General features: G+C 43.2%; 1 protein-coding gene across 1 annotated transcript in view; it reads left to right on the top strand.

Annotated features, from left to right (window-relative positions):
- GPATCH1 (G-patch domain containing 1) overlaps window positions 1-27,135 on the top strand; it is a 54,424-nt gene that overhangs the window by 7,249 nt on the left and 20,040 nt on the right. The window contains exons 6-13 of the mRNA XM_077452685.1: window positions 2,491-2,549; window positions 7,053-7,295; window positions 7,526-7,670; window positions 11,984-12,063; window positions 15,652-15,865; window positions 18,427-18,717; window positions 24,274-24,452; window positions 26,925-27,052. Of these exons, the coding sequence (XP_077308811.1) occupies window positions 2,491-2,549; window positions 7,053-7,295; window positions 7,526-7,670; window positions 11,984-12,063; window positions 15,652-15,865; window positions 18,427-18,717; window positions 24,274-24,452; window positions 26,925-27,052 (1,339 nt within the window). The remainder of the gene's footprint in view (window positions 1-2,490; window positions 2,550-7,052; window positions 7,296-7,525; window positions 7,671-11,983; window positions 12,064-15,651; window positions 15,866-18,426; window positions 18,718-24,273; window positions 24,453-26,924; window positions 27,053-27,135) is intronic.

Here is a 27,135-nt window from a genome sequence, read left to right on the forward strand (position 1 = left end):
AGCTCTTGTGTTCTTGGGGTGTGGAAAGGCGTCCCTGTCAGAAGTGTGTGTGTGTGTGTGTGTGTGTGTGTTCAGAAGGGTGAAGTGAACGTCGGTCGAAGTAACAAGTGCAAGCAATCAAGCCCTCCCAAAGGCTTATATGGTAGAAAACGACAAAAAGGTTTAGACATTAATGGCTGTGTGTTGAGTTATTTTGAGGGGACAGAAAATTTACACTGTTATACAAGCTGTACACTCACTACTTTACATTGTAGCAAAGTGTCATTTCTTCAGTGTTGTCACATGAAAAGATAGAATAAAATATTTACAAAAATGTGAGGGGTGTACTCTTGTGAGATAGTGTATATGTGTGTATATGTACAATTCCCCATAATGACAAATGGGACGCCACCCCTTCCACAACACTCCGGTCAGTGCTCTCGGCCATTGGCTGAGAGCGCTGATCGGAAACTGGTCTTCAGACTTTTTTCAGTCATGACCCTTTCACAGAGCTGGCCAAATGGCTGGCTTCTGTTGGAAATGGCCGCTGTACACATGGGCCGAATGTCGGTCAGTTTCTATAGAACTGGCCGATGTCACCCGACATTTGGCCCGTGTGTACTATGCAATATGATCACGGTCATTTGACAGCCATCACCTAACAAGTCAGTGTCGCATAAGCACACCTCCCTATCCTACTTTTATTGGAGCAGTGGATGCAGAAGAACACTCAATGCTCTTTCAACGTGCATGGTGCTCTCTCCAGCATAACTCAAGCCTCGCCTTTTTGAATGCTCTTTTGAATCTGGTCTTTGAAAAGGGTTTGAAGGGAATGAGAAGTACAAGCATGTTTCCCCTTATTTTTTTTTTTTTTTTCCCCCCAAACATCTATATGACTGAGCCCAAAGCTTTTACATCCTTCTGGTAGTCTTTGGTCATGTTGTTTTATGTCCTGTTGGCCCCCCATGGCGGGGCTCTATGTTCCTCTGCCGGGCCCCATGGCAGGGCTCTGTGTTCCTCTGCCGGGTCCCATGGCGGAGGGCTCTGTGTTCCTAATGCCGCGTACGCATGATCAAATTGTCTGGCGTACCTAGTCCGACATACAATCCGACGGATAATCCGGCGGACTTTCTACCGAACGGACTTGGACACACAGAAAGTCCGACGTTCGCTTGCGCGATGACGTACAGCACGTACGACTAGAAAAAGGAAGTTCAATAGCCAGTAGCCAATAGCTTCCTTTTTCGTACTTCTGAGCATGTGCCATTCTTAGTCCGCCGTACTAGCATACTGACGAACGTATTGTCCGCTGAAACCCAAGTCCGACGGGAAGATTGGAGTGCAAAAATACTTTCTTAGTCCGCCGGACTTCACGCTGGAAAAGTCCGCTGAAGCCCACACACGATCGACTTGTCCACTGAAATGCGTTTTCGGCGGACTAAGTACGCCGGACAATCTGATCGTGTGTACGCGGCATTAGCCAGGCTCTGTTAGTGCTATTCCACATGTCGGATGCAATATATAGAATGAAGCTCCTTTTGACAGTTTTACTACACCGTTACAGGCTCATAAAGTTTAACAACAGTTAACATTTTTTTTTTTTTGGTGTACCTGTGATGTGTTCTGTTGTGCATTTGCGGGGGTTGACCCATCCCTGTTTTGTAGTTATAAGGGAATCCCAGCACTGATTCATTCTTTAAATACACTGCTGTCATCTGTAACTGCAGCACTGAGACTGGTCAAACACGTCACCTCCAAAGCAAACAGCCCTTCACAGGGAACGTTCCTATTTTTATTTGAATATTCTCTCCAGATATGTCTGATACTAACAGACCCAGATTAAAACGGAGTGCATTTAATCATAATAATAATAATTTTTATTAATTTTTCTGTCCCTGACCCAACCTTAGCCACCTTCCCCTCTGCCACAAATGCATGTTTACCTGGATGGGAGACGCATGCTCGGTTGGGACTGTTCTTGCAGTCCTGCAAGAACAAATTTGAAACTGTTGCTGTCAGAGGTGTGTGTGTGTTGCATATGTAGAGGAGGAAAGTGTGTTGTGTTGGGTCAGGGAAATGGTGGGGGGCAAAAAGGATAAATTAACTTTGTTTTTAAAGTGCACTGTGCTTTTAAAAGGCAAAATTCCCTTTCTTCAGAAAATGTTAGTATCAGACTGCCATATGTAAGTCATTATATTAATTTTACAAATGCTCTGGACAAATGGCAGGGTCCTTTTTGTCTTTTTTAGCTTGTGTGTGTGTGTGTGTGTGTGTGTGTGTGTGTGTGTTTTTTATAATTTTTTTTTATTTTTTTACAAATGGTCTATTTTTCTGTAGCCCTTCCCAGACGCCTGTGTGTCGTGGGTGGGTAAATGGAGATTAGAGAATTCTGTGGAAGCTTCAGGCTCTCCTCCACTTCCTAGACAGTAAATAAGTCAATCTGACAATGGCAGTAGCTTCCGTTTCTGTGCTAGATATAGTACATTTTAGTATTTTTGTTTTTTATTCTAGAATCTGGCAAGAAGGTTTATGGCTGTGCGCTGCCCCCTACAGGTTCTGAAGGATCGGAGGTAACGTTACAGATTATAAACGCAATATTATTTGTGTGTGTGTGTGACACACACGCACACACACTATACAGCAGTGGTTCAGGGTATAGGGGCCTCAACTGGTTTTAATTTTATATTCCTGCGCTTAGGATGTTAACCAATGTGAATTATCCAAACCACTGGCTGCTGCTCTGGTTATGTTCCCCATTGGTGTGCCATAGGGCAGTATTTTTATTCATAGGGTGACATAAAAAGCATGGCAAAAAAAGGTCCAAATAGCGTAATTCCGTTTTTAATAAAATAATTGGCAAAGTTAAAAGCAGTTGCACTCACTTGGGCATGAAGAAATGCAAGCAAAATGCTGAACCGAAAGTTTGCAGCAATACGCGTCTCACTGGCCGGAAATAACGTCCCCACCTGCGCTCACCTGACATGTTCCACGTGTGGTGACGTTATTTCTGGCCATTGAGACGCCTGTTGATGCATTGCAAACTTCCAGTTTGGCATTTTGCTTGCATTTCTTCATGCACAAGTGAATGTAACTGCTTATAAATTTGCCAATTTTAATAGATGGAATCACGCTATTTTAAACTTTATATCACTCTATGCAAGGAGGACTGCAAGTTCCAGCATATTCAGGACAATATAAAGTGCTTGTGACTCTTATAAAATAGGAGTCCACACCAGTCGGTGAGTGAGTGGGCACACTGAAGGGGAGCACGAATTTGCACCTAGGGGCAGCACTTTATTTAAAGAGACAGCATTTGGCACTTCAAAAATTGCACAATTGATCATTACGTTCTGCATGTATAAAGATACAAAGATGTGGACTCCTTTATGAATGACACACGTTTGTTTATGTATGTATTCATTCTTTATTTCACATAATTTTACATAATCCTGTTTTGTTTTGTTTTTTTTAATTGCAAAATTGGTTTAATTGTTTACTGCAAATGTATTTATCACGAGTACACAAGTGGGGATTTGTTTTTATGTAACCACGTAGCGCACAAAACGCCTAGTAATGCTTGGGGGACTGTAGGCACATAAGAGCTTGTTTTATGCTTGCGTTGCCCTCTGAAAAAAAACAATCCACGCTGGGGAATCTCACATGCAGCGAGGAGGTGTTATGTCCCTTCCTCACCACCTGTTTTAACCCCTAAAATCCTGCACAGCAATTGTATGCATTGCACACCGTTGCTGCGCAGGTCGTGTTGAATAAGTTGCGCTCAGGCGACAGTGCTTGTTAAACGAGACAATGAAGATGAATTGAAGGCAAAAAGTGTTTGAGGGAAAAAAAAAAGCACAATCTATCTTTTATTCTAAGGTAAACAAAAAAAACCTGCATGATACTCCCCCGCCACCCCCCCCCGCCTTATATTTACCAGAGCCTGATCTTGATCCAGCAATGTGCCTGAGAGCATTCATTGTTGGCTGTGTCCTCTGCAGAGCTTCCCCCGCTGGAGACCGGATCGGAGCGGCTTCAAAAAAGGTGTATATATACGGACTTCTTTACAGGGCTAAATAGGTTAGTGTTAGATCATGGATGTCTGTAGATGTAGAGATTTTAGTGTTAGGGTGGACTTCTCCTTTAATATCACTTTAAAACAAAATAAAACGGGGAAACTTTTTTTTTTTTTTTCCCCCCTGAATGTTTTTCATGCCATTATGTACCAGTATGTGCAGCATATTGGCACATTATGACCGGCTTGCCTGTCAAAAAATCCCCTCTAGCAATGTGTCAGGGGCACTTCCATCTTCTCTCAGTCTTTCTTCTGGGTTCAGCCATTTGATTGGTCAGGCCATGACTATGTCACTCCCATGCATGTGCACAGGAGTCATATCATGGCACAAAGCTGTGCTGAAAATGTATGCTGCTCAGTGTGCAATAATGATGGCCGAAAACTAAGATGGTCTGCTCTGTCATAAAAATACTACCTGTGTGTGTTTTTGATGGGCAATAAAAACGCATCCTGTGCATGTGTTTTTTACTGCCCCTCAATTGCAAGTGTAAATGAAGCTTAAAGGAAAAAAAGCGCCCAAAAAATGGGGACATGTTGCAGAGGACAATGAGAGACTGAACATGTTGTATGAGGTAAGCTGAGATCACTGGTAATACGATGAATGATCAACTACATGCTGCAGAGGTCTACATATCAAGTACCAAAGGGCTGCATCTGGCCACACGTTGCACACCAGATATATACAGTAATTCATCAAGCATTATTAAGTTTATGCCTGTTTTGTTATCCCTCATTTTATTTTTTTACTATGGCATCTTAATATCTTATTGGCTATATAAATGTAATTTGTCATCCTTTTTATATGTTCTGTGATAGGGTTTGGTTTCATTAAACAGAGTTTTATAGCGTGCAATATTTTCTATCAGATCTATGCTGTTTATATCAGGCAGACCTGTAAATCAGTGGTCATTAAGTCATAATAAAGGTTTTAGTGAGTTTTTTTATCACACCAGGGTCACTTCTGAACAAACTCCAGCCTGCAAAAGAAAATGATCTTTATATATTTTTTGGTCATTAGGCGATGCGGGAAACGTACAGGAAAGGCTGTTTCATGCAATGCATAGCGACCGCACTGTTCATGCGATCTGCTGCGGGTGTCCATTAAATGTTAACTCCCCAAAAGCAGAATGCAGTGCGTTTGCTAGAATTGGATTGCATGGATATCGTACACCCATGCGATACATTTCCAGTGCAGCAAAAAAAGCTTTTTTATATATAATTTTTTTTTATTTTTATTTTTTTTGTGTGTGTGTGTGCGCGCGCGTGTGTGTGTGTGTGTTCGTTCGTTATTTTAACAGAAAAGTTATTACCATTCCATAAAACACAAAAAAGAAAAACAGTTTCACGTCATGTAGTACAGTGCTAGATATTTATAGATTCCATAAATCACATTCTTTACCTCGTTGCAGTCAATCTATAAAACATTTTATTGGACTTGTGCTGCATTCGTCGGTGAGCAACACCATTTCTCACGTTTTTCTTATAACAAATAACCTTACCAGGTTCAAACAAGAAAAAGCAAATAAAGTGCTAGATACCATAAAGAGGGAAGGCGAGGAAAAAGAGAGAGGGGGAGGGGGGCTGTGGAATCGTGAGAGCCTGCACCATTTTCTTGCGGTGCGATTTGAGCCATACAAAATCACACCACGCAGAATCTCATGTGATTTACACAGGAATGCATCGCATCAGTATAAACTCAGACTTAAAGCGGAGCTCCACCCAAAAGGGGAAGCTCCACTTGTTTGCACCCTTCACCCCTCCACTGCCCACATTTGGTACTTTTGGGGTTGGGGGGGGGGATGGTGGGAGCGGGTACTTGGTTTTGATAGGTACCTGCTCCCACTTCTGGGTAAGATTGAAGATTGGCGATCTGCGCGCCTTTCCGGACCCTCCTCCTTATATGTAGAGCTAAATTTACGCCTTCCCTTCGAGCTTGCACAGTTGTTCCGGCTCCTCTTGTTTACTGAAGTTGTTTACTGCTTTCACTGCACACTGGGAGCTCCGCACAATGTGCATTAGAAGCTGCAGCAAGGCAGATAGAGCCCACCTAATTTCATTGCCTGGGGGGATGTCCATCATCATCATCTAGTACTTTCCTCCCCAGACTGTCACTAGCCTGCCCCTTTCAGTCATTGGATTTCAGTTCTTTTCAATGACAGCGGCTCGTGTCAGCTGTACGCATTACCTGGGGCAAATGCCCCTTCCTCTACACCAGTGCTTCTCAATTTATTTTCTGTCATGCCCCCCCCTAGGAAGAAGAAAACATTTCGCGCCCCCCGCGCAACTGTAAATAGTATAATTTGTCTATAAAATTGTTATAAGTACACCTCTACATAACACTGTATCCTTATTAACGTATATGAGAATAAAAAAATAGAAATGTGGATCAATTTACAAGAAAAAATAGCTTTATTAACTGTAGCAGAAAAGATTTAAAGGAGCACAGGATTTAACGGAGCACAATAAAAGCCTTTTCATCAGAACACTGACCTTTTTTGGCTGAATCGGCGGTGTCCCCTTTTATGTGTCTTCAACTCCTTTCTTTTAGGCGTTTTTCTGTACAGAGGACCGATTTCTGGGTCTAAAAGTCACACGGGCGGGTTTGGCCAATAAGGATAGAGCATCATGTCTATCCAATCGGGTCCTCTGCATGTGTCGCGTGCATTGGCGGTCACGTGGTCCTCCACGTCGGGCTGCTACTGGGGCTGCGCTGGGACAATCTCCAGTGTTCGTGCCACGCTGGCCCCTCTCTCCAGCCGTAGAGTTGCTAGGCAACCAACGCCGTGTGGGACGCCGCTTGCGAGTGAGTCGGATGATCCGATCTAGACATCCAATATGACAGTATTTGCCGAGGTCAAACGAGCCCCCCCTTTACGGAGCCTCGCGCCCCCCCTGGGGGGCACGCCCCACTATTTGAGAAACACTGCTCGACACTAACATCCACTTATCAAGGCATTTTGACTTCACTGATCTATCTGTGTTTTTTTTTTTTTTCCCCTAGGATGAAGAAGACGAATACCTACCCGAGAATGTGACTTTTGCACCCAAAGATGTGACCCCCGTAGATTTCACTGTGAAGGACAATGTTCATGGCCTTGGTTACCGGGGCTTGGATCCTCGCCAGGCCTTGTTCGGATCTCTGGACTCTCATGTTAGTCTTTTCGGTGATGGCTCTGATCGGACATTCAGTTCACTGGGAGATGTTCGGCACAGCAAAGGAAGGAAAGTCGGGATTTCTGGACAGGTGCCACCTTTATAATTCTATGTACTGCATTAGTAGCTACTACGGTTCTGGTTATACTAGGCCTTGCATTCAGAATATCTGTCTTGCAGTGCATGGTTGGTGGTGTGCATGGTTGGACAGAATCGTGCCAAGGCCAGCTGTTCTGTAGTTGTCAGGGACCTCCTCCTCGCTGGACCCCAGTGGTCGCAGTACTAGCGTGTAAGCCTAACTGTGTTTTGTTTCCTGTGCAGGCTTTCGGTGTTGGGGCTCTGGAGGATGAGGATGACGACATCTATGGCACAGACTCCATGTCCAAGTATGACACCGTGCTCAAAGAGGAGAGCGGAGACAACCTGTTTGGGTGGACGGCACCAAAAGAATATAGAAACAAGAAAGGTAATGATTAGTAAAGTGCAGCGAACATTTAGACCCCTTTCACACCAGGGCATTTTGCAGGCGGTATAGCGTTAGAAATAGCGCCTGCAAAACGCCCTAAAGAAGCTGCACCATTGTGTGTAGTGTGAAAGCGCCGAGGGCTTTCACACTACAGCGGTGCGCTGGCAGGACTTCAGAAAAAAGTCCTGCCAGCAGCTTCTTTGGAGTGGGGAAGGAGCGGTGTGTTTACCGCTCCTCCACTGCTGCTGCCCATTGAAATCAATGGGGCAGCGCTGTAATACCGCCGGCAAAACGCTGCTATTGCGGCGTATTGCCGGCGGTTTTAACCCTTTCGCGGCCGCTAGCGGGGGGTAAAAGCGCCCCGCTAGCGGCCGAAATGCGCCGCAAATCCGCCGGTAAAAAGCCGCTAAAAATATCGGCGTTTTACCGCCGACGCAAGGTGCGGTGTGGTGTGAAAGGGGTCTTACAGTACAACAATGGCATGTTTTTAGTACATGTGCATTTTCACTTGCAGTTGATTGGACCACTTTACCATTTTAACCAATCGGCCACTTCAGTATTTAAAAGTCCTTCTTAGCCAATTCAATACTGGCCACTTTTACACCCTTCCAGCCCATGACAATTTTCAGTTTTCATTGCTGTTGGACTTTGCATGATAATTGCGCAGTCATGCAACACTCTAAACTAATTTTGTTTTCTCATTTTGTTCACACAAATAGAGCTTTTCTTTTGGTGGTATTTAATCGCCACTGAAATTTTTGCAAAATAAAAACGCATTTTGCTTTGTTTCTGTTTAGTTGCAAAATATTAGTTCTTCATAAATTTAGGCCAAAATGTATTCTGCCACATTTCTTTGATGAAAGTAACCCATATCAGTGTATATTATTTAGTCTGTAGGAAAGGTAGTCCACAAATTATGGTATATATCTGAAAATTGATTTGAAAACTGATGTACTGACGGTCTGCCTCATTTCATGAGCCCTTTAAATGCCAGGATGGTACAAATACCCCCCCCCCCCCCCCCCCCCAAATGACCCCCTTTTGGGAAGTAGACAGTCCAATGCATGTATTCAGAGGACACATACTGTCTTCAGTGCAGCACAGCTTCATCATATGACTGGTGATGCGGCGATCAGGGTCACTGATCGGTGACGGTACTTTTCTTCTTTTTTTATTTTTTTTTTATTACCCTTTATTTTTTTAACACACTGTGACCAGGGCAATAGTGTTACCATAGTAACATTTTTCTAATCTGGGGAAGTGATAATTATTTTTTTACACATTTATGATTGCTTATAGCAATGTAATACACAGCTATAAGCAATCATAAATGCATTTTGCTGAATAAAACTGACTCCTTCAGTTTGTTTTGTTGTGATTAACTGTGATTGGTCAAAGCTAATCACATGGTGCAGATGGGCTGTGATTTGGCCCTGTCTGTACCATGTGATCACATTGACCAATCACACCTAGCAACACAATTGTACACAATGGATGGCATGAATGGAAGCCATAAATTGTGTACAACTGTCATGGACTTGCTGTGACATGGTATCGGCAGCGAGCCGGTAAACTGATTAGGCATCGGGTGTGTCCATAGCCGTTGACGGATCACACTGCTTTGCGGCCCCGCTTTCTGAGTGGACATCATATGACATCCACTCAGAACTAAAGCCACCACTCGGCTGTCATTCTGCTGTAGACCAGGCAGGAAGGTGTTAAAGTAGAATTCCAGCCCAAACTGGACTAGTCTTAAAAATATCCCCTCCCCACTCCTGCTACCTACGATGACCTAACCTTTGTAGAAAAGTATTTTGTACATACGTATCTATTTTCAGCCCTTTCAGTCTGGTCATGTGGTTCCCCTGCTTCAGCCAGTGGCTTCTCCAGAGGCGAGGGGAGAGATGCTCCACAACGCTTGGGAATTTCAGCAGTGGTTACGGCACCCACAGGCTCTTATGTCCCATCCATTGTCGGTGCTCCCTCCTCTTCCCTGCATACACCACTGGCTGACATGACGTCACTGTTACGTTGAAGAGGTTATAAACCTCCCATTGCAAGTTGTACCTTTTTTAGGTAAGCCTAGAATAAGGTACTTTAAATATCTCCTAAACGAGCGCAGTTTCGGATATATTTACTGTATACTGCGGCGATGATGTAATCGGCGCATGTGCTGTGAAGAAACTACCCCCCCCCCCCCCCCGAGCCATTTCTTCACGAGCGCGTGTGATTGGCATGACCGGCGGCGCATGTGCTGTGAAGAAACTACCCCCGCCCCCCCCGAGCCATTTCTTCACGAGCGCGTGCGATTGGCATGACCGGCGGCGCATGCGCGGGAGTGACATCATGCTGCTCCAGACAGTCGGAGTCTGTGGCCCCGGAAGGGAGAAGGATGCAGCCTGCAGTGGGGACGGCACGGGCTTTGTTTGCAGGTAAGTGTGCCATACTATGCGATGCTTACTAGCACATTATGCTTTTACTTTGCAGGGTAAAAGAAAGGAAGTAAAACCCATCAGGTTTTTACTTCCTCATTAACATGGTAATATCTGGGTTTGCAAAGTCTTGGTGCACACAAAGTAAAACCTTTGTGGCTTTTGAGGAATATATTTACATGAGTTTTTTGTGGCTGTAGTTTAGCTTTTAACTGTGATTTAGCTGTAGAGGAGTAGCACTATTGTCCCTCAGTGGCCCTTTCTGTACCTGTGCTACCTGTACTCACAGATCTGCCTTCGCTGTGTGCCAAGTGCTTGTATCAACAGAGGTGTGCCCATTGTTGTGTTTGTTTGCGTAGCCATGGGCAGCGGCCATGTTTACCTCTTCGCGCTCTCTCTCACTCTGTCTATAAAACACTTGTGTTGCGTTAGCTGTTAACCCATTCTGTGGTGCTCAGCACTTAGTACATTAAATCCTGGGCAATCACAGTGGTATTTACCACACTTGCATTTTATGTTTTTTTTTTTTTTTTTTTTAACGCTCGCTTTTAGAGCGAGAGCAATAATTCTAGCAAAAGACCTCTTAACTCTCTAAACTGGTAACCTGTAAAAATGTTTAAACGTCACCTATGGAGATTTTTAAAGAGGAAGTAGACCCTGATGAGTTTACTTCCTCTTTCATTCCCTGCAAAGGCAAAGCATAATGGACTACTATGCATCACATAGTAGTCCATTATGTGTCACTTACCTGACACAGGAGCCAGCGATGTCACCGCTGTCCCCTGTAGTCCGCCGCATCCATCTTCTCGTTGGGGTCTTGCAGCTCCGCCGCTGTCATTCGGCGAAGCCGCGATGACGTCACTCCCGCGCATGCGCACGGGAGCCGACACGCGCCGCAGCTCCGTCGTTGGAAATGCCGCGCTCGGTGCGCCTGCGCGCCGCTGTCTATGGCGCATGCGCCGTAGACAGCGGTGCCTGTATTTCGGCAAATATCTCCTAAACCGTATAGGTTTAGGAGATATTTCTTGGACCTACAGGCCTTAATCTAGGCTTACCTGTAGGTCAAAGTGGTTTGTAAGGGTTTACAACCACTTTAAGCAACCACACTGAGCAGCAGCTGCAACCAGTTGGCTGCAGCTGATTGATTAAGAAAAAATGTCCAACAAGCTTATTTTTTCATTTTTTTTATTTTTTAGCAAAAGTTGACCTAATGATCAATTTCTGGCGAACAGGCAAGGCCACATATAAATCCAAATTCTGATGATTCCTGCTGAACCCTGAATTTGGATCCATCGATGACCAGCTTAAATTGGCTCTGGTATGTATTTCTGTATGTGCGATAGAGGCCTGACAGACTGCCCAATATTTACTCAGTGGGTGGCGCTGTTGGCACCCTCCCACTCAACATCTTTCGATTGGATGTAGCCGCTGTCAGAATACAAGAGTCGGCACTGCAGATTCCTCTATCTATGCTGTATAGCATAAAATCAGGTTGAATGGAAAAAAACGATCAATGTATGCCCAGTTTTAGATTGTAAGCTCTTGAATGGGCGCAATTTTGAAGCATGACATGTTGGGTATCAGTTTACTCGGAGTAACATTATCTTTCACAATATAAAAATAAAATTGAACTAACTTTTACTGTTTATAGAATAAATAAGAAAAAAAAGTGCTTGAGCAAAAAAGGCCTGATCATGAAGGGTTTACCCTGTGCTAGTGGAGCTCAAGTGGTTAAAGTGGATTTCTAGTAAGAAATTACAATTATATTTGATCAGACTACGTGAACTGCTATTATTTTTTATATATATATATATATATATATATATATATATATATATATATATATATATATATATAATTATTATTTTTTTTTTTTTTCAGGGTCTACAAAAGAACTTAAATACATTGGCAAAGTCCTAGAGGGTTTCTCTATAACGTCACAATCATCTGCAATCAAAAAGGTAAAATAGCCCTTTCAACGTCCTCCTTGGTGTATGGATTTATTTGATAAATTTGTTGGTTGTGACATCAATAGCTTAGTCTAAGCTGGCAGCTATCTTAATTTCTCTTTTAGTTTTGTAATTCTGTTTTTATGAAGGCTCTCTGAAACCATCATAAAATGTTGGCAGAAACAAAGAATGCAATAAATGTTCCTCTGGCGTGTGAGATAACAGTAATCTCAATGTCAAACAATGCAACGTGAGAGAAAGGGAATAACAGCGGAGGAGTGGAGATGGATCAACAGTTGCAGGAAAGAAATGTGCTTGATTTCTTCCCATTAACACAGACAGTACTGACAGGGGATTCCCATCTGCTGAGCCATTGTGTTCTCCAAGTGGGGGAAGCTCTCCTCACTGGCAGAATGCAGTAATTATTGCTAGCTTCTATAAATGCCACTAGCAATAATCATATGTAAAATCCAGCAGGCTGGTTGTGCCCAAGTTGATTGATCAAATTGATTGATCTCAAATTCAAACCCTCCATGGCTGGCTTAACAGAAGGGGGGTGGTGGGGGAGATGTTGAGCTAAGCGAAGACAAAGTAAAATAATACAGAATTACAAAAGATAAGATGGCAGCTCATTTACCTTAGAGGGGGGGGGGGGGGGCCTACCCTTTCCCTGGAGAGCCAAATTTGGGATGTTCAAGAAGAATCTATGTGGTGACATCGGCACAAAGTTACCAATGAGGTAAACTATAAGTGCACTTACCCTTTAAAGTTTATGTAAAGTCTGCAGTTGAAGAGGAAGTAAAGGAAATACAAAAAAAAAAAAATGCAACCTGCAAGGCAAAGGCATAATGAGCTAGTATGCACAGCATACTAGCTCATTATGAATAACTTACCTGAGAACGAAGCCCCCGAAGCGGTCCTCCGTCTTCATCTTCGCCGCTGCCATGTATCCCGGAGTGACTTCTGGGTCTCGCTGCTCCGGCGCTGTGATTCACCGGAGCCGCGATGACGTCACTCCCACGCATGCGCACGGGAGCCGGCATGAGTGGCATATCGCAGTGATCTGCGGCCTGCTCAGTGCGCCTGCGTGCCTGTCTTTTTGTAAATATTTCTTGGACCTACAGGTAAGCCTTAATCTAGGCTTACCTGTAGGTAAAAGTGGTTTGTAAGGGTTTATAACCACTTTAACAATCGTGTTATCCCATAAAATAATACACACACACACATTTATGTGTGTGTGTGTGTATATGTATATATGTATGTATGTATGTATGTATGTATGTATGTATGTATATATATATATATATAATTAGACGTGCACACTGAAATATTTTGTTTCGTCTGAAAAATAGATTTATTTAGTTACTCCACAAATTTAGGTTTTATTTTGTTTCGGTAAATTACATTCCTCCAAAAATATGAATTAAGGTTGAATCTGTCGATTTGAAGGTTTATGGCGTCTGTCGGATGTTCTAAGAAGATTCCACGAAGCAGCTAAACTGTACGATGCCGCGATCGTACATTTCAAGTCGAATGCTCTACCCCCAAGCTATAGTAGAATTCTAATGTTTGACTTGTAGTAATTATAATTATTACGAGTCAAAAAAACATTAGAAATCTTCTATAGCCTATGGGCAGAGCAAAATTGACCGTAGATTTCCGCTCGTGGCGATCGTATGTTTTTAACTGCTTCGTTGACTCTTCATGTCTCCATAAATGTTAAATCTTTTCTCTGTCAAATAATCTTGAACGAATTAGAGTCAGGTTAGGCACATTCAACTACAGGTTCGAGAGGCACAGATCGCTATTGTCTCCGTCATGTCGAATCTTCTATCTATATCCAACTGTTGTCACAACGATATGAAAATATAATGGATATGAAAATAATGCATTTTATTTCTAATTCTTCACATTCATTATTGTTTGTGAAAATGAACACGAAAATCCTTGAAATTCGGATGAAAATTAATGCACGTGTATGTATGTAAAAATATATAAGCCGACACTTGTGACGGCCAGCGTTTTTACAGCGATTGCCATTATCTCCTGAGTCTTGCATACTGACCACAGGGCTGCTTGGCACCACTGCCATTTATAGATGCCTTGTCATTTTTTTTTCTTCAATGACTACAAGGTGTTTTCTGATCAGACTTCTTCCTCTTCTTCCTCTTCTTCCTCTTCTTCCTCTTCTTCCTCTTCTTCCTCTTCTTCCTCTTCTTCCTCTTCTTCCTCTTCTTCCTCTTCTTCCTCTTCTTCCTCTTCTTCCTCTTCTTCCTCTTCTTCCTCTTCCTCCCATAGTATCCTGCACCGTGTGAAGGCCAGCTGAATGAGCGAATCTGTCTGTTTTACATTGTAGTACTTCTTTAATTTTGCTGACTGATGTCCAACTTTACAGTTACATGTACATGGTTGCATTTTACCTGTGAATGGGTGAAGACGGCTGTATGCAGTCATGGGCAACTATTTGCGTAAAGTGGCGCTTGTGCACAGATGTAATGCACCTTAGGTATGTTCAATGCACTACTTCTGTGTTCTACTTTAATCAAGTAGCTGCGTACAGCCGCCTTCACCCAATCTTGGCTATGGGTGGCTGTACATAGCTCTTGGACATTGAAAACGCCAGAAATACGCAGTAAGGTTTATTTATCTAAAACTAGAGAATGCTAAATCAGGTGTAGTTGTGCATGGTAGCTAAGGATGAGCTCAGGCGTGTTCGCATGGAACACGTGCAGAGCCCGCCAGGAAGTTGGCGCTGCTCCGACTTCCTGGCGGGCTCTGCACGTGTTCCATGCGAACGCGCCTGCGCTCATCCCTAGCTACCATGCACAACTACACCTGCGCTCATCCCTAATGGTAGCCAATCTGCTTGTTCAACTAAGCTTTGACAAAAATAAAAACCTGGAAGCTGATTGGTTTCTATGCACAGCTGCACCGGATTTTGCACACTCCAGTTTTTTAGTAAATCAACCCCAGTGTCTTTACGCTGTAGAGGCAAATGCGTCCATGCGCATGCAGCATAACCATTACAGTGGGGATAGACTGGAAAGGTTTTAGATACTACTACTACTACTACTACTACTACTACTACTACTACTACTTGGGTCTCTTTGCAGAGATTTCACCTCCCTTCCTGTTTTTCTGGTGTTTAACTTGGACGGGAAGATATGAAGAATCTCTCCAATGGGCACACAAGTCAGCGTAAACGTTACTGGGGTTCTAACCTTTCTCCACTTTACTAAAAATATTAGGGTCGATTCACTAAAACTGGAACACTCAGAATCTGGGGCAGCTGTGCCTGATAGCCAATCAGCTGCTGAAAGTGAGCCTGATGTCTGCACTCCCCAGATTTAGTAAATAAACCCCAATGTATTTACTGCTAAGAGATTTCTTCTTACTTTCTGTTCTGTTTTAAACCCATTAAATTGTCAGGTAGTGAGGACATTTTCCAATCTTGCAATGAAAAAAAAAAACTGGGAACATGTGCTCCAATTTCCTGCTATCCAAACAGGATACCGAGTTAGATTACATTAAGCGCATACAAAATTAAAAAATATTTTATCGTGGCGTGCCTTTAACGGATAAATGTTTGAATGTTCGCAGGTTTATCTGGCACCTGAGCTTCCGAGGGATTACAAGCCAGTGCACTACTTCCGACCTGTGCTAAGTGCAGCCAGTCAGAATTCTGCTACTTTGCAAGCTCTGCTGGCATCTTCCCAGAGTCCTCCTGCTGAGCCAAAGAAGGATCAACTGCCTAGTAGACACCAGCTCAGCTCTTCCCAGAGAAGGGAGATGCTGGGGGAGGAGGCACTTCAGGGTAAGTGTTATTCACGGTTTCATCACGGTACATACAAGCATTAGGGTTTCACATGCAGGATATCTGGGAACTCTTAGTGGTCATCAGCAACACGTGTAGCAGGTCCCCCTTTTTTACATCTTGGGGGAGATTTACTAAAACTGGCGCACAGAATCTGGTGCAGCTGTGCATAGTAATCAGCTTGTTTTAAAGTATGTGTTCATATTCATACTTACCTAGGTGGATGCAGCATCAGACCAATGCTGCAGCTGTCCCCTGGCATCTCTGCAGTGAGAACAGAGCCACGAACCCCGCCAATGACTTCGTTCTCCCACCTCCCTGAGCGGAGTGATGTTGCCTGTCAGTCAGCATCTCTCCTTCTCTGATCCTCCATGCTCATTGGAGCGATGAGCTGTGGAGGTGGGGGGAGCGGCCATCTCGGCGGCTCAATGATTTGCTAAGACTGCCATGAGTCAAGGCAGTTGGCGGACCCAGACTTCAAAAGTTGGGATGACATGCTGCCTCGACTGATAGCAGTGACGTCAGCGGAGAGCACACTTCAGACTGCTCTCCACTAAAAATGGGTCACAGTGGTGCAAAATGAAAGTGGTTGTATACCCACATTTTTAACTTTTACCTACAGGAAAGCCTATAATGAGGCTTACCTGTAGGTAAAAAAAATATCTCCTAAACCTGTACGGTTTAGGAGATATTCCCCTCGGTATGCGCCGCTGACTGCAGCGGCGCATGCGCACAAGGGGGTTCTCTCCGTGAAAATCCGGCAGCGCTCGTCCGGCCGGACTGAAATCTCCCGCGCGCATGCGCGGGAGTGACGATATCGCGGCTCTGGCCACTTACAGCGCCGGAGCCGCGATACCCGGAAGAGACGCCGAGGGAGCATGTTGGCTCCCTCGGCGTGGATCGGGCCAGATGTCGGGGCCTCGTTCTAAGGTAAGTATTTCATAATGAGCTAGTATGCGGTGCATACTAGCTCATTATGCCTTTTGCTTTGCAGGTTTTAAAAAAAAAAAAAAAAAAATTGCGGGTTTACTACCGCTTTAATTGCACTCCTGTGACCCAGAGGAGAAGCCCAGCCTAAAATGCTCAGGCTGGACTTCTCCTTTTTTAAGTAAGCTTTAACAATAAAACCTAGAAGCTGATTGGTTGCTATTCATAGCTGCACCAGAATCTGTGTGCAACAGTTTTAATCTTAATTTTAATCTCCCCTATTATGTCAAACTTCTGATGAGGACATGCCTTTTTAGATCATGCGGGTTGGGTCAATCTCGCATTTTCAAGGAGATATTGAGGGCAGTAATTAAAGTGGGAGTAAACTCCCATGCATGGTATTGTGCCTATAGTGAGGCTTACCTATAGGTACTGTAAATATCTCCTACACGTGCGCCATTTAGGAGATATTTACTGTACATGCAGCCGGAAACATCACCGGCGCATGTGTTCTGAAGGAAAGGCCACCCAGGCCATTTCTTCAGAGTCCTGCGCCGTAAATGGTGGCTCCGGTGTGCGTGCTTGGGAGTTATGTCATCGTGACTCCCGCCACTCGCACAGCTAGAGTCCATGAACACGGAAGGCAGACCGGGTGAAGATGAAAGCTGTGACAACTCGCCACTGGAGGGCTTCGTTCTACGTTAAGTAGCACATTATAACTTTACCTTGCAGGTTAAAAAATAAATAAATGGCTAGTGCTTTATAGGGAGTTTGAGGTGGTGAGGGCAGCCTGTATACCCCCTTGAGTCCAGTTTTCTTTGGCTAGTGTGGCGCCTGGGTATTAAGTGGCAAGAGAGCTTGAGATGCCCATACTGGGTTCACTGGAACTTGGAAGTGTTGATGCTGAGAAGGTAGCTGCATGGATACCTGTGAAAACGCCAAGGCATTAGCTAAACTCATCCACATGCAGGCTAGGGTCCGTAACCGCCAGGCATGGAAACAAGACGGGGTCAGGTCACCAGAGGCTGAAGTCTTCATTGGGCAGCAAGGTTTAGGAACAGCGGTCTGCAGTGCAAGAGTGGCCGGTTAATAAACCCCCTAGTTTGCATGCAGGGTGCCGGACTTATAGCGTTCTATTTTTTATTTATTTTTTTCCAAGCCGCGCGATTAGTGACGGAGGCTCTAATTGGCTTAAAAAATGTTGGGCTCAGGGCACAGAGCACTGCTTTCCAAACCCACCCACTTGTGACACTAGCGACTTGATATTTGTTATTGTCTTCCTGCTTCTCCTCCTGACCAATCACGACAGGAGGGGAATCGGGTTGGCTGGGAGGAGAAGCCACGGAGTAACTGAGTTCGGGGAACCATGGAGGGTTGAGTGCAGATGACCTGGGGGAGGGGGGGGGGGGTGCAGCACGAGAACAGCAGAGAGCTTTGAAGTACATAAAATAGGCCGGGGTCAGCAATGGTGGGACTAACTCTAAATTATCTGCATAACACCTATGCACACCTGCCCATGCCAATACATGAGCATACATGCTGGCATAACCTTCCTGGCAAGAATAAAAACCTGACAAATTTAAATCCTGCTGCATTTTGTGATTTATTTATTTTTATTTTATTTTTAATCCTAGGTCCAGCTTCTGTCCTAGACCTCCTCTCCAATAAGGATCGGGAAAGGATCAAAGACATGACACAGACCTTAGAGGAGCAGAGGATGAAAGCACAGAAACTCGCACAGGAAGCTATGAAGAACCGCTTCCAGGCCGCGTCTGCAGATGAGGCACAGAACAAGCGGCAGGATGAGTTGCTTGACCGCCGGCTCGTACCGCCAAACGCATCAGAATTCAGACCCTTTGAGGGGAATCCAGAAAAACAGAAAAGATATGAAATATACACACAGAAACTCCACGAAGGACAAAAAGGTAGCAGATCGTAATTTATTCATTTTTATTTTTTTATTTTTTTTGTAAAATCTCTGATAGTTGCACACTATACATTGACACTGGAAGGTTGATTTACTAAATGCAAATATATTGTGAAATTGCTCTAGACCTGAGGGGAAGCTCTGCTGGTTTCTTTCATCCAACCATGTACAAACAAAAATGCATTTTTATTTATTTTTTCCCTTGCATGTGATTTAAGTATTCTTTTCAAAGTTAAACTTTACCTCATTTAGTAAGCTCTGGAGCAAGTGCGGTTGCACGGTATATATTTTCCTTTAGTAAATTAACCCCAATGTCCTGTCTTCTTCCTGTCTCATTTTACTGTGGCAGGAGATCAGGCACAGTCTAGGTTCATATATATATATATATATATATAATATATATAATATATATATATATATATATATATATATATATATATATATATATATATATATATATATATATATATATATATATATATATATATATATATATATATATATATATATATAAATTTCAGCAGGTCAAGCTTCAGAGGATAAGTTTACCTTTTTCATAACAGGTTACACCCATATCCCTGCTGTGCCAGCGTGGGGCCACATCATTCATTCACAGCGCTCTGTGAATGGAAAACTAAAAGGTCCAGCAGCCTTTGTGGCTGTCAGGTTGTAGTTTTCAATGAAGTATCATGGAGCTGTGAGCACTGTGTTAGTTTATTCATACTTCCGGTCAGCATGTATTGGTTGCCTCGTATTCCTGAGACCTGCTTGGCACCAGTGATCTGCTGATTGCTTGTGCAATGCTTTAGTTTACAGGCTCCTGCAACAAAAAATAATGCATTTATTATTTTATTTTTTTTATCAGCAAAAAAACATGCATTTATTTTTTTTCTGTGAAGGTGAACTGATCCTTTTTAATATTCTTGTAGCATGGCCCTTTATTACTTAAATCTATGCCTTTTTGTTACAACTACTCCGTAGATGCTCAGTTTACCTTCCTTGTAAAGGGCTGCGGGAGCTCCCTGCCGCATCAGAGAGTTGTATGACCGGCACCAGTGCGGGTTACTTGTCTCCACCCCCTTTGATAAAATGTACTTGAAAGTGAAGCACCATACCGTAATATTGCAGTACGGACACAAGGTTATTGCAATGTAAAATCAAATGAAGTCTGTGCTTTAGGGGGCCAAGCCTTTGCCCCACCGTCACCCCCACCCCCTTCATCAGTGCTGTAGGGCCCTTTAACACCGAACACAGTTGAATACATCTCTAAAATTCGTCCCTTTTTAACAAATGAAACTACCAAGCTCCTCATTCACTCCCTTGTTATCTCTCGCCTTGACTATTGCAACTCCCTTCTCATTGGCCTGCCTCTCCATAGGCTCCTCCCCTCTTCAGTCTATCATGAATGCTGCTGCCAGACTTATCCACCTTACCAACCGCTCAGTGTCTGCCAACCCTCTCCTCCAATCCCTACACTGGCTCCCAATCACCCAGCGAATTAAATTCAAAATACTAACCACAACATACAAAGCCATTCACAACTCCGCCCCGAGCTACATCACCAATCTTATCTCCAAATATCACCCAAACCGTCCCCTCCGTTCTTCTCAAGACCTCCTACTCTCAGGCTCTCTCGTCTCCTCCTCCCACACTCGTCTCCAGGATTTCTCCAGAGCCTCTCCAATCCTCTGGAACTCGCTACCTCCACCAGTCCGGCTATCCCCTACTCTTGCTACCTTCAGGCGATCCCTGAAAACTCATCTCTTCAGGGAAGCCTATCACATCTCCAACTAATCTCCTACCACTTCCATCAACTCATTCCTGACAGTTATAACCTTCTGTACCACCTGCCCCACCCTTTTAGATTGTAAGCTCTTCTGAGCAGGGCCCTCTTAATCCTCTTGTATTTAATTGTATTGTAACTGTATTGTCCCCCTTTTTATATTGTGAAGCGCTGCGTAAATTGCTGGCGCTATATAAATCCTGAATAATAATAATAATGCAATTTGATGGATTTTGAACTGTACTCCAACTGCATAGACAACCCAAATCAAGGTAATCCTATGGGTATAGTTCACATCATTGCAGTGCAGTTAAAAAAAAAAAAGTAGAGCATGCTGAATTTTTCCGCACTGCACCATGCCTCTTTAAGCCAAGAAAGCCAAGCCTAAAAACGTATTGAAAAATGAATGGCAAACGCAGCACAAAACACATGTAAACATGCAATCAAAAATGCAGTTATGTGCAGTTTCTGGTGTGAATGGGCCCTTAAAGTGGAACTTCAATCATTTTTTTTTTTTTTCATCTTTCCATCTATTAAATCTTCTGCGCTTGTTTTAACTTTGAATAGTACATTTTTTTTTTTTTTTTTTTTTTTATTTTGCTGCCAGTAAATCCCTTATACAGTCCACTTCCTGTTTCTTGTCTGGAAAAAAAAAAGCTTAGGCTTATAACATCATGCACAGCTCACTCTTGTGAGAGTTTGCCCTGAAGGGAGGGGCGGACGCGAGTCATAAGAGGGCCAATTAGAGCTGCAGAGCTGGAGGTGTCTGTGTAAATCCAGGAAGTGAACAGGCAGCAGCTTCAGCTGCCCACAGTTAAAATGGCTGCAGCCAGATGCAGTGGAGGGAGATTTCTGCAGCATATTTGGCAAGTACAGAATCACAGTATATATATAAAATAATATGCAAAGTGGTTGGAATGAAGCTTCCTAATGGAAAATAAATTTTTATTACAAATTATGTGAGCACACTGCAGTTCCTTATTAGAGATGTATTTTTTTTTTTTTTTTGTACAGACAAATGCTTGCAGCCTTTCATTTTTGTCTGCAGTTTCTATAAAGCTCTCCTCCTTTCCTTGCTTTAAGCCACATGATAATCAAGGAAATGATTTGGAAGCTGAGGGCATACTAAGGCTTTAGTAGAAGTGGAGCTCCTTTTGCTCGGCTGTGACTCGCCAGACGGTCAGACCTCAATTGGATACAAGGTCAAAATGTACTTTGTAATTTCCCCACATCTGATTGAATCAGCCAAAACATCAGTTATCATGACAAACCTAAGACTTTTTTTATTTTTTTATTTAAAGGGTAAGTTCACATTTTCAAGAAAAAAATGAAAAATTTAACAAGCTCCTAATCTCCTGGAAACACTTCTGTACCCTGTTGCATGTAGTTGTCATGATGCCCTGTGCTGCCAGCGTAGTCCTCTGTAAGGCTGGATTCACACCTATGGCATTTTTAGTGCTTTTTGCATTTTGCAGATTTGCACTACAGAACGTGTTCCATAGGAAACCATGGTAAACGGACTGTAGTGCAAATATGCAAAAAGCACAAAAAATGCATAGGTGTGAATCCAGCCTAAAGGACGGCTTCGGGTGCCTACTTACAAACAAAGCAGCTGGGGATTCACTTAACCACTTGTCTACCAAGGTATGTTTATAAACCGCTGTCAGCTTGGTTACTGGCTTTCTTTGTTTTGTTTTTGTTTTTTGTTTTGTTTTGTTTTTTGTTTTGTTTTTTTACCTTGATGAATTAGGGTAAGAAACATTCTGGGTACAGCTCCCACTTATACTTACCTGAGCCCCATCTCGATCCAGAGATGAGCATGAGAGCAGCAGCCATCCCGAGTCTCCTCCTTTTTTTTCACATAGCCTCCTGCTGCTGTCAATCGCAGCCAACGAGGAGAAAGCAGGGGGGTGGGGCGGGGCCAAGCCACACTGTGTGTAAATTGACCATGTTCATTCATAGGATCGTGGCTCAGGAACGAGCTTGCTCGAGTGCCCCCATAGCAAGAGGCTTGCAATGGAGGCACTCGGCAGGGGGGGAGAAACCAGGACTGCCAGCGGGGGACCTAAAAAAGAAGAGGATTGGGGCTGCTCTGTGCAAAACCATTACACAGACCAGGTAAGTATAACATGTTTGTTTAAAAAAAAAAAAAAAAAAACCTTTTAGAATCACTTAGGATTAGTAGAACTAGGTCTAGATACATATAAAAAGGTTATTCCTGCGCCTAATCAGGGAAACAAAGAGCGTTTGTACTGCTGCACACACTGAAGTGGGGTACTTGAACCCCAGTGAAGGAGTAGAAAACGGCAAAGGTAGTGATGCGCAGTACTATGACAGGAAGTTTAGCCTGGAGGCTAGTAAGCTTTATGGGCACTAAGTATATATATCACCTAATATTTTATCGCATAAAGTGAAAATATATGTGTAAAACAGTATGCGTGTTTTATGAGGGGATGATGAGGGTACCCCCCACGCTGAATGCTGCTGAGTGATTACTTAAAAGGGACCAACACAGCGCAATAGGCAGGATACTGACGCCAGAATCTGGGGACACCACAACAGGACCTCAAAGGATAAAGAATACCAGGGACCCTGATGATATACATATTACATGCTGTTACCTTACAGCTGTAAGGTAAGGGGACACCCATATTCTGACCACACAGGACCACGAGGGATATATTCACCATCACTACTATTATCACCGATTACATTGCTTTTTATATAGTGCACATGTATTTAGACACTAGCACTATATGCGATTCTTTGATATAATCGCCACTGGTTGTCGCACAAGTATAATACTACTTTAATTTATAACCAAACCTTCTCCTAGATCAGGGTCTAGTATAGATTTTAAAGCGGAGTTCCAGCCTTTTTCTTCCCTAAAAAACAAAAAACAAAAAAAAAAACACGGCTATATTGACTACATATGCCAGAATGGGGTGTTACCATAGGGGCGTTTTTTTTTTTTTTTTTTTGGGAAGAAAAACGCCCCTATGGTAACACCCCATTCTGGCATATGTAGTCAATATAGCCGTTTTTTTGTTTTTTTTAAAGTTATGAATATTACTCTTTTGTCACGTCCTTAGGGATCCCATGGTCTCCCATCTTTAGTGTGGGCATCTGAAGCCTGATCAAAGCTTCTTCCGGTAATCGGTGCTGCTGGCTACCCAGCATGCACTGGCCCGATCTCGTGCGAATGCGCATCGTACAAAGCGCGGCACACTCATTGTATTGTGGAGGCTGCCCATTGACTCCTGGGATTTATGACACTTCTATCTCAGGAGCCAATGGGCGGTTGGATATGACAGAAGTGCATCTGCCTATTGGCCAAAACGGTAATGAGCTTTAAAAAAGAATAAAGAAAATTCTGATAATTGGTGGCAATGTGGGAAGCGCATGGAGTTCCCACTAAAAGTATACATACTGGACCCTTTGAGCATCTGGTATGGGTTTTAAGAAGTCATGCCCCCCCCCCCATATACTATACCAGACCCATTGAATCTAGTATGGATTTTAAAGGGGAACCCCACAAAAAAAGCGTGTAATTACCCCCCCCCCCCCCCCAAAAAAAATAAAAAATTCCGTGCAGACCTTTAGCACATTCCTAGTCCCTAGTGCTGGATACTGATCAGCACCAGACCCGCCTTTAAATGTATTGAGTTTGGTGGCTGTCAGAAAAGCACACCAGTGGGAACACATTAGTACATAAGCCTGAATATGCTGTAAATTATAGACCGCTATCGGTAAATTCTGCTTATTTTCCAGATGCTCTGAAAACTTGCCTGGACTCCAACATGACCGAATGGGAGCAATCTCGCGAGCAGGATGAGTTCATGCGGTCTGCCATGTTGTACAAGCCGACCAATTCCTCCCTGTCCTCTCGATTCACCCGAGGAAAACACGAAGATGATTCGGACAACGTAGAAGTTCCCAGGGATCAAGAGGTTCCTTCCCCAGAGATTTCTATAATATTTATACATTATTGTGTCTATCTTATGAGAGGCAAAGTGCAATGACCCTTTACTACTAATCATTGCCCATGTGAATGCACAACATTGTTCGCTTCCCTTTCAAAAATTACCCTAAAATATTACGGTTGTACTGTGTTTTTATTTTTATTTTTTTTGTTTTGTTTTGTTTTTTGTAAATTTCTTTGTAGAGATGGGATGTTCTGTATTTTAATAGCCTAATCTATAAATATATGAATTGTTTTTAAAGTGTTTGTAAAGCCACTTTTTTCGTTTTATAGTTCCCACTGCTGGATAACCTGATACTCCCCAGTGTATGTGATTTATAAAAAATATGCTGCCTAATACCTTTTTCCCCGAGTGCCGATCGGCGCTCACGTGAGTGACCACTGGTCTCCTCTCCCGATCGAAAAAGTTGCAAGGGGAGGGTCTTGATTTCCCTCCCACTGACTTCAGCCGGTAGGAGGAGAGGCGGAGACCAGCGGGCAATCACGTGAGCTCCGAGCGCCACTCGGAAATAAGGCAGCATATTTTTGTAAATTGCGTACACTGGGGAGTATCCTGTCCTCTAACGGGGAACTATAGAACTAAAACTGTTACATTTACAGCAGAAGGTGGGATCTAGGAGCAGACAGAGCTGACAGACAGGGAGGGGGAGAGAAGAATAGGGGAGAGTGGATGACTGAGGCACGTAAACTGACCACGGTTTCAGGGCTCAGCAGCCATAATAAACCGTAGTCAGTTTACAGGGGGAAGGGCAGGATCAGCCAGGTATTTCAGGTGACTGAAAGGGCCAAATGACAGAGCACAAGCACTGTGCTGCATAAAATGCTTTAACTGAATGGGATCAAATGTATTTTTTTTTTGTTTATATATACAATTTAAAGCTAAACTAGCTGAACTAAAATACTAGGATAAAAATGAATAGCAAATGAAAAGATTAATCAGCAAACCAGCTTTTGCAATATTCATCTTCAATCCATAGATTTCTCCGCAGTACCTTTTTTTTTTTTTTTTTTTTACTCTTTTTAAATCTTAATGACAACAGAAAGTACGTAAATGACCCCGATCAAATGTTTACATACCCTGGTGATTTTGGTCTGATAACATGCACACAAGTTGACACAAAGCAGTTTGAATGGCTATTAAAGGTAACCATCCTTACCTGATCTGTTTGCTTGTAATTAGTGTGTAAGAGCTCAATGTGTTTCTGGACTCCTGACAGACCCTTGCATCTTTCATCCAGTGCTGCACTGACGTTTCTGGATTCTGAGTCTTGAGGGGTTCTGTTGAAACCAAACCACGGTCAGGTAGACCAACTAAAATTTCAGCCATAACTGCCAAGAAAATTGTTTGGGATGCAAAGAAAAAACCCACAAATAACTTCAGGTGAAATACAGGACCCTCTGAAAACATGTGGTTTGGCTGTTTCAAGATGCACAATAAGGAGGCACTTAAAGAAAGATGGGCTGCTTGGTCGAGTCGCCAGCAGAAAGCCATTACTACGCAAATGCCACAAAGTATCCCGCTTACAATACCCCAAATGGCACAGAGACAAGCCTCAAACCTTCTGGCACAAAGTAATTTGGCGTGATGAGACCAAAATTGAGCTTTTTGGCTACAACCATATACACTACATTTGGGGAGGAGTCAACCAGGCCTATGATGAAAGGTCCACCATCCCTACTGTGAAACACGGAGGTGGATCGCTGATGTTTTGGGGATGTGTGAGCTACAAAGGCACCGGAAATTTGGTCAAAAGTGATGGCAAGATGAATGCAGTATGTTATCACAAAATATTGGAGGAACCTTTGCATTCATCAGCCAGGAAGCTGCACATGGGACGTACTTGGACATTCCAACATGACAATGATCCAAAATACAAGGCCAAGTTGACCTGTCATTGGCTACAGCAGAATCAAGTGAAGGTTCTGGAGTGGCCATCTCAGTCTCCTGACCTCAATATCATTGAGCCACTCTGGGGAGATCTCAAACATGCCGTTCATGCAAAACAGCCCAAGAATTTACAGGAACTGGAGGCTTTTTGCCAAGAGGAATGGGCAGCTTTACCATCTGAGAACAAGACTTCAAGCTGTCATTGGTGTTAAAGGGGACAATACACGGTATTAAGAACTGCGGTATGTAAACTTTTGATCAGGGTCATTTGGGTAGTTTGTGTTATTGTGATTTTAAAAGAGCAAACACAGTTGATTAATAATAATAATAAATGGCTTCAGCCAAACACTAATCGTGAGTGAAAGAAAAGTTTTTGTTATTGATATTCTTGAAAAATGGTCAAGAAATCATAAATTTTGCCAGGGTGTGTAAACTTATGAGAACAGTGTGTGTGTATGTATGTGTAAAATGTTTTTTATATATATATATATATATAAAATATCTCTATCTATCTATCTATATCTCTATCACGCGTTTCTCTTTCTCCTACAGGGCGATATGGATGACAAGTCTGCGGCGGTGAAAATGAAAATGTTTGGAAAGCTGACGAGAGATCAATTTGAATGGCACCCGGACAAACTGCTGTGTAAACGCTTCAACATCCCTGATCCTTATCCAGGGTAAGCTGCAGGGGAATGCCATTCATGGCGGAGCTGTGCAGGCCCAGACATGCCTGACCATTCCAGGTGCCGAGTCCTCACAC

Source organism: Lithobates pipiens, unplaced genomic scaffold (genome assembly GCF_037356315.1).
Source record: "Lithobates pipiens isolate NorthernLeopardFrog02 unplaced genomic scaffold, aLitPip1_a1.2 Scaffold_10, whole genome shotgun sequence".
NCBI classification, from domain to species: domain Eukaryota; kingdom Metazoa; phylum Chordata; class Amphibia; order Anura; family Ranidae; genus Lithobates; species Lithobates pipiens.